The sequence below is a fragment of the Pinus tabuliformis genome, chromosome J, assembly GCF_031772625.1.
Source record: "Pinus tabuliformis cultivar Carrire ecotype Pingquan chromosome J, CPIR1, whole genome shotgun sequence".
In the NCBI taxonomy this organism is placed as follows: Eukaryota; Viridiplantae; Streptophyta; class Pinopsida; order Pinales; family Pinaceae; genus Pinus; species Pinus tabuliformis.
The window spans coordinates 123,143,360-123,155,216 of NC_142295.1; the positions used below are offsets into that span (position 1 = coordinate 123,143,360).

At 35.6% G+C, this 11,857-nt stretch overlaps 1 protein-coding gene across 1 annotated transcript; it reads right to left on the reverse strand.

The window, feature by feature from the left end:
• Nucleotides 1-7,637: 7,637 nt before the first annotated feature.
• On the reverse strand, nt 7,638-8,616 carry LOC149225902 (pathogenesis-related protein 1-like). Its single transcript, XM_089377331.1, has 2 exons — nt 8,356-8,616; nt 7,638-8,190 (listed from the first exon to the last, which is right to left on the reverse strand). The coding sequence occupies exons 1-2, from the start codon at nt 8,537-8,539 to the stop codon at nt 7,892-7,894; spliced, it is 483 nt and encodes a 160-aa protein (XP_089233457.1). The 5' UTR covers nt 8,540-8,616; the 3' UTR covers nt 7,638-7,891.
• Between the last annotated feature and the right edge of the window lie 3,241 nt (nt 8,617-11,857).

An 11,857-nucleotide genomic window follows, 5' to 3' on the forward strand; every position in this document is an offset into this window, starting at 1 on the left:
ATTTCAAAAGTTTGCATACTTTATGTTCATGTCCTTTCATAGAAAATCCTTCAGGCTGGGACATAAAACCATTCTCTTTTAGATCTCCATTCAAGAAAGTAGTTCTTACATCCATTTGATGGACTTTGCAACTGTTCTGAGCTTCTAGGGCAAAGAGTGTCTAGATAGTAGCCCATTTTGTTGTGGGGGCAAAAGTATCCTCATAATTGACCCCTTCCTTCTCTGCAAAACCTTTTTCCACAAGCCTGATTTTGTTCTTGTCAAGTGAGCCATTAGCCTTATACTTGTTCTTGTAAACCCACTTGTAGCCAATTGGTTTGATTACCAATGGAGGATCAACCAGCTTCCGAGTGCCATTCTTTATCAGGGCATCATACTCCTTTTGCATTGCTTCTTTTCATTCATCATGAGAAGCAGCTTCTTTGAAGGAAGTTGGTTCAAAATTTGTAGAAAAATTCAATTCACAATCATGAGAAACATCCATATCAACAGGTGAATAAAGAGTCATCTACATCATCTCCATTTTGTTGGTTCGAATTTCTAGTTCTTGTCTTTCCAGCCTCATCACGATGAACACTTTCAAGTGTCTTTTTCAGCCACTTTGGGGGACCTTTCTCGATGGTCCAGGCTACTCCATTGATTGAGTTGGGACTGAATCAATATTGAGTCTCCCAATTCTATCAATCACATCACTCGAAGTATCATCCATTGTTGGAGTTTCATGCAGGGGATAGAGTGCTTCAGAAGAAGATTCCACAGGTTGATATAGTATAGTAGTCCCCCCTTCAAGATGTGAAATTTGATTATCAAATTCTTGAAATGATTTTTCGTTTGCGAATATATCCAAGCGATCAAGTTGTCGCTCAACAACATTGTTAGTTTTGGATGATTCAAGAAAGATTACATCTCTAGATACAACAAACTATTTATTGATTTCATCATAGGGACAGTATGCTTTGGAGGTGTTTGAATACCCCAGGAAGATACACTTACGACTTCTTGCACCAAGTTTGTTTCTATGTACCTTTGGTATCAAGGCATAACATGTGGAACTAAATACCTTGAGATGCTTTACCGAAGGAATGTGCCCATACCACATTTCATAAGGAGTCTTGTTTCTAATAGCTTTAGATGCACATCTATTATTTACATATACAACCCATAGAACTGCATCAGTCCAAAACATGAATTTTACATTTTTGAAAAACATCATGGAGCACACCATAATTAAGATTGTCCTATTCATTATTTCAACTACTCTATTCTGTTGCGGATTATAAGGCACAGTTGTTTGATGTTTGATCCCATGTTGGCAAATATAGTTTTCAAATTCATTTGAAGTGTATTATTTTCCATTATTAGTGCGAATAGAGCCAATATGAGATTGTGCATCATTTTAAATCCATGTATGAAATTTTTTGGGTGTTTGAAAAGCATCAGATTTGTTCTTCAATAAATAAACCCAACACATTCTAGTGTAGTCATCAATAAATGTCATCATATATTTATTTCCATTTGCAGAAGTAAGGAGCATTGGACCACATAAATCTGAATGAATGAGTTCAAGTTTTCTTTGTGCTCTTGAATGTGAATCATGAAAAGATTGTTTTTTATGCTTTCCTAGAATGCAAGCATCACATTGTTTAAGCTTCCTAAGAATTGTAGGCGAACCAGTAACCCATTTTTCTTCTACAAGTGGAGGCTATAATAGTTCAAGTGTCCAAATTTAGCATGCCATAATAAACTTGATGGAAATCTACCTTCTTCATAATGATAATTGTATGATAAATTTTGTGCACGAGCAGAGTTACCCTGTAGCTTGAGAAGCTTTTCTTCTTCTATCCCCGTCATGACAATTGAGTGGTCTGATGCTTTTCTCACCTCAAACTTGCCATCAAACATATGAATGGAGTTTCCTTGCTGGCGAATGTGGACCAAGGACAACAAGTTTCTCCTCAGCCGTGGGAGATATAAAACATGATGCAGAAGAAAGTCTAGAAGACCAGGAAATTTAAGCCTAATTGTGCCAAACCCTAATGGCTTGAGTTTTGATTTGTCTGCAAAGTATACTACTCCATCAAAATTGTCAGTAAATTCTTCAAAAAAATCTCTTCTAAAAGTCATGTGGCAGGTTGCTCCTGAATCAAGCAACCGATCATTTTTCCAAGAAGTAAGTGAAGCATTAAATAAGCCTTCATTTACTCTAATATTATAGTGTGCCACAACAAAGTGAGAGGATTCAGGCGCTTTACCTTTGTCTTTGTCATTAGTTTTACCTTTGGGTTGATTTCCTTCCTGCTCAATTCTATCCCAAGGAAACTTGCATGTGGATGCATCATGTGATCCATCTCTTTTGCAACGTATGCAGTGAAAATCTGACTTTTCTCCTTGAGAGTGTCTACCCCCCCTGCCTTTGAAATTTCTTCCTCTTCCTCTTCGACCACCTCTTCCTCTGGAAGAATCTTGAGCAAGATTCTTCTCTCTATGAGCAAGGCACGCAACCTCTTCAGAAGATTCAGGAGTTGTCTTCTTCCCAAAATCTTTCTCTCTTTCGGCAAATTTTTTCATAAGGGAGTCAAAGGTAATATGTTTGAGGTTTCCATTTGCTTGCAATGACTTAAGATAATTTGAGTAAGTGGGATAAAGTTCCTTGAGAAAAGCTATCAGAGGAGTATCTAGTTCAACATTAGTGACTTTGATGTCATGCATTATAGATTTTACTTCTGATGCAAGAGCAAGAGGATCATTATTTTGTAATTCAAGGGTGAAGAGCTTAATCATGAATTAAACAACTTCAAGTGCAAAGTGTGAGTCATAGAGTTCCTTCTGTTTTTGTAAGGCTTTGAAAGCATTTGAAAATAACGAAATATGGAGACTCACCTCTTCATTTATTGATGCTGCAATCAATGCATAAGCTAGGTTGCTGTTCTTATTTTCCTAGATGGCGAACTCTTTGTCTTAGGTAGGTTATTCTGGCTCTTTGTCTCCATCTCCAACACACAATCCTTTCCACAGCTGATTAAAAATGAGAGTGTTTTATCTTTTGGGACCACTCAGGATAGTTCTCCTTGCCAGTAAGAACTACTCCCACAATATATATGAGTGAATGCATTCTTAAAAGGACTATGTGCTTCAAAATAATGCAGCATTTTTCCTTCTTGATTAGGTAAGAAATTGATTTAATATACAAAGCGCAAAGCTATATTATATCCATATAGAATAACAACACTCCTATAATATTATTATATTACCACTCACCATTCATAATATATGACATACCATCACATAAAATCGTATATGACATACCATCACATAAAATCGTATTTTCAACCTTCTTTCATATGATATATCAAGAATTCTTGCCCTTGATATTAAAAAAGAACCTCTAATCGCACCATTTTTTAATGCATAAATCTTATAGTATGCTCACTGCACCATGCACTATATAAGGCCAACCATACAAAAATTTCACACCTCTGTCATACAATATATCTGTTGACTAGTCTTAGAAAAAATAGACGACCGTGTGATATATATATTTCAACTCTTAGTCAACATGTACTCACATGCCACATAGTCTTAAAAAAAATCGACATACCATTCCATATTCAACATTGTAGGAACCATTCAAGATTCAACACTATAGGCACCGTAAACATACCTCATAGTCTTCGAAACTTGTTTAACGCACAGGCGGGTTCCACCTCTCAACACCATGACTCACACTATACGCAACACGCTAGAGTATTTTAATGCACCAACGCTCCAAACCTCATGTCTGGGCAGCCCCACCACTAGCACGGGCTCTCGGCTTCCACACTACTAGCACGGGGTCTCGAGTTCCACTAGCACAGGCTCCCCAAGTCTCGACTTCCACATATACTCCAAGAATGTACACACCAGACTTTTAAGGCAGAAATCATAGAATGCTTTGTCCATTGCAGGGATTCATGGCAGGAATAGGAGTTACAAATCTAAAATGGGAGCTAGTTGATATATCGCAGTTACAATACCATATATATCGTAGTTACGATACAATATATTTCGGGTATGGAAACCGGTGGGGAGAGCATAGAAAAGTCTGAGCGTTTTGTATGCAAGTATCAAGTAGCGATAGGAGCAGAGAAGGTAGCACTATAGAAACGTTCAATCAATGAATAAACTGTCAAACTAGTGGAAGCATCAGCGTCATAGCTGGCTTAGCCAGAATGGAAGATCTGATGAATAGAAGAGCCCGAACAAAGAGGAGTTACAAAGGTGCATGTAGAATTCCTAAACCTAGAGACCTAAGCTCTATACCATGTCAAACCAGGAGGTAACTCCTCAAATCAGATCATATTATTCATTGAAGTTGTTCATTATTATATGCAAGAGAGAGTGACTATTCAGTTCATCTCCAGATGACTCTTCATCTTCTCTATTAGTTATTTATAGTAATTATAGTTGTTCACCCAATCCCTATGATTAGGTGTCAACAGTAACATTAGGATAGAGTGGAGGTGAGAGTTTGCAACACCAAGATAGACTATAGGTAGAAAATACACTTCATAATTTTGAAACAGAAAAAATAGTTTGGAAATCCTTAATTTGTTTAGTTAAACTATGTATACCAAAACGAATATTTTCAAATTATTAAATCTAGACTATCCATAAAGTTTATTTGAAATTAAATATAAAATTGATGAAAATCTTGATTTTAGTTAAAAAATCATAAACAATTAACTCAATTAAAAAGATGAATAAATTTTAAAATTTAATAATAAAAACAACTCATAGAAGGACTGATCTATTCAATATGCTAAACATCACTGTGTTTGAATAAAAACAAGGGAAATTCGCCTTGCACACATGCAATTTATTTATATGGATGGTAATACACACATTCATGTAACGATAAAGTTATGATTGCAAACACATAGCGGGCATGTTACAAACCAGAAATAACGAGAACGATGGACGATGGGCCAAAGGCATATCATCACCTTTATTTATTTGGCCATTTCATTCATATAATGTCAGCACTAAACTATTTATTCATACAAATATAGATGCATTCAAATTTTACTTCGAATAGAGGTTTTTAGGTTATTATCTTGGTTTAAACCAATTTCTCCAACGAAATCAAGTTTTGTTGCAGAGGCCACCAAACATGGGTTTGTTAAAGGGGCATCGTCTGCATTTTAAAAGGGTTGATGGCCAAAATTCAAATCAAGGATCTTAGTAGACATTTGCTCCATTACTAAAATCCTAATGATCCTAATATATTTTAGAAAATAAATGCATTAAGGGTTTTTGAAAATCCAAGAACTACCTGTGCACAACATACGCTGCATTATTAAAATCCTAATGATCGTAAACGCTAAACCTGTATATTACAGAAAATAAATGCATGAAACTAGTTAAACGGCTTTTGAAAATCAAAGAACTACCTGTGCACAATGAACTTGTTGGTGCCCAGCTCCATAAATGCCCTCCCTTTGCGAAACCTCACACACAACCTTTGGTTAAGGGGAGAGGAGAGGATATTTCTAAACATATGAACTCCATGCTAGTTAGAACGTGAAATAGGAAAATCCCTGCAAATTGTATAATTAGTTCAAGTTTAAAATAAAGATATGAAATTCAAACGATTTCAATAAGAATAAAAATGAAAATGAGAACATTGATCCACCTTATGGGCCCTATAAGAGGGCCATGTTCCTTACACCTCTCTTCGTCTCTCTCCATAACATAACATGCAAGTCCTAAAGCAGGCCACCTAACATTACACCTCTGTCTTTGTAACATAGCATGCAAGCTCTAAAGCAGGCCACCTAATGTTGCACCAAGAAAACATCTGTGATTAGGTAGATTGAAAGCCGAGTAGGCATATTGAAACCCGAGAATGGATAAAGTGGCGATATACCATGATTCTCGCAGCAACCATAATAACCTAGACAACGTACCAAAGCATTCTATTTCTCTACTATCCCGTTCTCAGTATATCGGAAAGTGCCCCTACAGTGAACCGAATGGAGAGAGCACGTGGTTACGTTCATGATGTTGCCACACTGGATATGCACATGTACCTGTCTATTCCCATATGCATGTGTATTGGGCAGTTGCGATTATAGAAGGATGGAAACCAGAAGCAGGGTAGAAGAGCCAGCCAAGCCAGGTCGAAGAGCAACAGAGCAATAAGGTGGAATATAAGGCAGGTTTCATGGCAGCGATAATACTTACAGGTTAGGAGGTGCTCTGCGAAGTCCAAGTCCGACTAATAACTTCACCATTTTGATAGGAGAGACAAAGAGAAAATCTCCGCTTAGATCTTCACAAGTGATATAAAGTGTGTTTTCCCAAGGAGAAACAAGGTGTTTTCGGCCATTACTAATTGAAGAATCGGCCAAGGTGGGTAGTGGTTCCTATAGTTGGTGTAGCTCTACCCATGGGTGAAACAAAAATATTGGTTAGTGCAACGCTCATTTGTTTTCAAGAAGGAAAATAGAAAGACCATACTGTGACTGGTATTGCCTATTTGAGTTGCTCGAAGCGAAATACCATATCGTGATCAGTATTCCTATCCGAGTTGGTAGAAGCGAAAGACCATACCATGACTGGTATTTCCTGTACAAGATGTTGGAAGAGGGCTGAATGTATGATAACATGTGTGACGGGCTGTTCGTGAAGGATGCAGGAAACTGGGCACAAAAATGGACTTGTATATGCTGGACTCGGATGGGTGGTTTGGAAAACCAAGAAAGACCTGCCTGAGAAACTCATTTTCCACATCAGTTATTTAGGAGCTAATCAACCCACATTTAGCCTCGATTTTTCTAAAGGTCATTCTCTAAACACCGGAACACCAGTATTTTCTTTCGCCCAAATCTAACGTAGCCCTCTTCTGGTGGTCTGGCTTGCTTTACATGCGATGTAATTTATGAGAGGAAATCCTGTTGGAAATGAAAATGGCCAATATGCAATGAAAAGAAACCCCAAAAGGCTTTCTTAATGGGTGCAATAATATCGTAGGATACCATAATCCACATAATCCACTATTGCAGGAAGGAATGAAATGTTAATTGGTATGACAAATTGGAAGTAATGAAATGTTAACTAGTATCACAGACACGAGGGCACATAGTAGCCATGTGCAGCCATGTGGTATTTGGTCATGTGGTATTTGGTCTGGTGGTCTGGTTGCATGCAGTGTGCTATCCCTAACATATATATTACTAACATGTCTAAATAAAGACATTTAACCAAAATGAATTAATGCGGGCATTGGTTTCACAATTGAAAATGTCAAGGAAACATTTCAAAGAAACATGAAAATAACATATGGTTATGGCTTCCCTGAAGAGGCCAAATAAGATGGCAAAAAAAAATTCGCTATGAAAAATAGGTTGCAAGTCTTAAAACTTTGGTTATTGAGAATCTTAAACAGTGCAATTAATGTTAATGCGCATCATATCGGTTACCATAGTCCCTGCCTAGCATGCCGCGGGGACTAATAAGGCCCATAACATGTATAATTTTACAAAGAAAAACAAACCAACTGAGCAGTTCCCAGAAATTCTACATGCATTTCACTCATAAAAAGGACTGATCTATTTAATATGCTAAACATGACTGTGTTTGAATAAAAACAAGGGAAATTCGCCTTATATGGATGGAAATACACAACTTCATTTATTTATTTATATGGATGGAAATACACACATTATATATAACGATAAAGTTACGATTGCAAAGACGTAGAGGGCATGTTACAGCCCAGAAATAACGAGAACTATGGACGATGGGCCGAAGGCATATCACCACCTTTCTTTATTTTGCCGTTTCATTCATATAATGCTCAGCACTAAACTATTAATGCATACGAAGACATAAGCGCATAGAGATATGTTGATCAGTATAAAAAAGGATTGGAGAGCAGATACTGCTCGATCTTCTTCAACATGGCAATGCTATTTTCCTTTATCTCTTTTGCTTTGCTTTCTTCAAGCTGAGAACCAGGAAGGGTCTCGTAATTACAGATCCAGCTCGCGACACATCCCCCTTCTTTCCTGGGAACGAATTTGACCTCAAACTTTGCAGCACTCAGTTTCTTTCCCAGCACCCCTCCTTCGATATTTGTATACTTCAATACCATTTTTTCCTCGTCAATTTCATCCACTCGCTCCTTGACGAAGCTGAAATCCTTGTGATCTGTGACAAGAACGTGAAAAACCTTGTAAGCACCAAATGATAACAAATTATTCAACCTCATTTGCAGGGGGATCCTTTAATTCAAAAACGGAAATACCTAGAAGTGAAATTATAATGATATTACGTAGAATATGTAATCAACAGAGGAATTTATGGGAGTTATACCGGGGGTGAAGTTGATCTGCTTGATGCTGCCCACGCCTCCATCTCCTTGAATTAAGGTCACGGAAGCGACAAGTTCAGGCAAAACCATTGGGAAGAGGTTATGGCTGTCTTTCACCATGGCGTTCCACAGTCTCCTTGCCTCCACTTGACACACTTCTTCCGTTATTGCAGTCCCTGACACCATCTTCAGCTCTACTGTAAGCCGATAGTTTTTCTTCAATACTATCGCACAAAACAAAACAATAGCTTCTTACGCTAGTATGCACAAGGGGAGGAGGAGGGGGGAATATTTATAGAGGGTTATATGCGAACGTTTCCAAATCTGTACATCAATGAGAAAGTGACATGCAGCGACTTTTGTTATCTCCACTGGCTTGTTGCCGGAGACAACACCGACTATATGCTCATTTTCTTGGTTTTAATGGGAATATGCGGCCGATTAATATTGACTTCCATACCTGGCTCTCCAAAGATCTGAATGCGGACGTTTCCCTAACTCCATTGCTATCATGACTTCAAAAACAGGAATAATAGATTTAGATAATATTGTAATCCGTCATTTTTCTTCTTTGTCTCCTCACCTAATTATCCCGATTCGCGTTTACCAATGGCGTTGTATGTCAGAACTCACATCCCCTAGTTTCTCCGCATTCGGTAAACACAAAATCGTCAAAATCCTCGTGCACTTTTTAGTCAAAGCTGCTGTAATCCATATTATCATTCAACATTAAAGCTTTAAATTTTATTTGTGGATTTGGAACTTTAAACTGACGACCAGTTACTTATGTATGGGTGCACTTTTTAGTCAAAGCTGCTGTAATCCATATTATCATTCAACATTAAAGCTTTAAATTTTATTTGTGGATTTGGAACTTTAAACTGACGAACAGTTACTTATGTATGGGTGATCTAGATAGGTGAGTAAATCTAAGATTATATCTTGGAAGATTCTGTATAAGTTTTTGGATTTATTTAACTTTTATTTAAACCATTCGAGTGAGCGAGTTGCAATATATTGGATTTATTTAATTTTATATTTTAATGTTATTTAAACAATTCGAGTTAGAGAGTTACAACTTTATTGTATAGTAATGATTTTATGGTGGAAGTCTAATTCCGTCCTCCGTCTGTCAAAAAGATAAAAGTGCAATCTCTTAATCCATTGTAAATCAAAATCTCTTGTTATAACCCAAAATATAATCCTAATCCATTTTCTGTCATCCAAAATTAACCCAAAATTGAGTGACACCTATCCCATGCCTCTACGAGGATGATTTATGATAGAAGGTATCTACGCATACGATATACGCATTGATTTGTCGTTCCATGAATAACGGTGTTAACCTCATGGGCAGGGCGGTTTTGTCATCGAATATCTGGAAGCATTAGAAAAATGTCAACGACAACGTACCTTCTTAAGTAGACTTCGACGGCGAAGAGCCATTCGGTCATAATTTGAGGGTAGAGGGTATTTCATTTTCATTGATTTTCAACAAAATAATTTGAGGTGAACAAAAATAACTTATTCATGGTCAAATTAGTTGGGGTAAACCATAATTGCGGTCATTATCACAATTTTCGAAATATCGTAGAAAACAAATTGATGTTAACCTAGATGAGACATGTGGTAAGGGTAGTGCAATTTTTATAATATAAAAAAAAAAATATTTTAAAGAATGTTAGAATAGGAAGAAATAAAGGGTCATTTGTTAATTTTTTTTTTATTTTTTTTTAATAAATCAAGGATAGTTCATAAGTGGAAATTCAAATAGGTTTTATGGATAAGAGAAAGGAAATATTGAATTGGATGAAAGTTATTATGTTATTTAAAAATAGGGATTTTTTAAATGGTGTATGGATGATTAATAAAAAAATTTAAGTTGGGTTCATGAATAACTAATTGCGAGTTTTTAATAAGTAAAATATTAATTGATAAATTATAAGAAGATTTAATGCATGAAAGATGGGGCATTTGATTTTCATCAAATCAACTTGAGGTGAAGAAGAATAAATACTTATTCATTGTCAAATAAGTTGTGGTCAATAATAATTGTGGTCACAATTTTCGAAATTTTGTAGTAAAAAAATTGATTATTACCCTAGATGATACATGTGGTAAAGGCACTGCAACTTTCATAGTATAAAAAAATCTCTTGAAAAATGTTAGAATAGGAAGAAAAAGAGGGTTTCCATTATGTGGAGGGACAATTTTATGGGTATCTATTACAACTCATTTCGAGGCTAACAATTATTGATTCAAATTAGCGCGATAATGAGATTAACAGTCCATCATGCATTAGAGGATCACAACGTTAGTAATTTTCCATTAGTGTTGACACATTAGTTTTGATGGATATCCTTTCCTAAAGTATAGATGGTGCATGACTTAAGCATGAACACAAAGTGAATGTTCATTTCGTGGGATTTTGTGATGAATTAATAATTAAATTGATGTTTTTTTCTTTTCTTTTTTACCTTTTTTTAATTAGGTTGAATCCAAATCCTAAGAATTCCTACACGTTTTGGTTAAATTTGTCTTTAGTAATTTTCCCTTTTCATTCTCTTTAAGCGGAGTGATTAAAAATCATAACAATATGAGTACTCCTCTCAAGAAACACTTATGAAGAGAAGATCTATGATCACATCCCTTACCATACGGAACATTCATACCTCTCTCCTCTCTCAAAACCAATTTTAAAATTACAAGACACAATGATAGGATTTGTAAACAATAAATTCTTGTAAATATAGAGTCCATGAATACAATATTATACATGTCAAGGAGATGTTTCATCACAAGAAATTTAATCATTGATTGACTAGATGTCATACGCTACTTATATTTTTAAACATCCTTTCTTTACAAATAACAATGAATTAACCATAATTACAAATGCTTTATAATATCCATAAGAATATATTTTAGATTATTATTTTCTATATATTCTAACTTCCATTATTGCTAACTACATGCAAAATTTATCCATTAGCCAAACATTCCTTATTACCCAAGTCAATTTACTAAAACTAAGATTTAAGATCTAAACAAGTGAGGTTTTTTCATTGACCAATGTCAACTCTAATTTTTTTTTGAGAAGTTTGAACAATATCATCTTTAAAATATTGACACCTATGATTATTGGCTTTTGGATTCAACTTATAACAATCTCACTAAGCGTTTTATTCTAAATTAAGTTGTGTATGAGGATGATTTAGATAAAAACCTATTAGTTAAAATCCTTATATCAGATTTGTTTTCTCTATTGCTAGAAATGAGGCCAACTACATGTTAAATACTTTTCCTATTATTATATGAGGAGGCAATGGAAACCCTTGTGTCACTAGATATTACTTCTTATTGCTATTTTTAAATTGGGTAGGTTTTTCTTGATCAAACTAATTCCATGATTCAAGTGATCACTTATCAATATTGGATTTAAATTTTTCTTTAAATTATAGTTTTGTTTCACAATTATTGCACATATGGTTGAGGAGGATTACC

Excerpts from the sequence above, each read along its gene's own strand:
- LOC149225902 (XM_089377331.1), bottom strand. The coding sequence starts at position 8,539 with ATGGTGTCAGGGACTGCAATAACGGAAGAAGTGTGTCAAGTGGAGGCA. Across the intron at positions 8,191-8,355 it reads GCAGATCAACTTCACCCCCG|ATCACAAGGATTTCAGCTTC; the intron begins GTATAACTCCCA and ends TTCTTGTCACAG.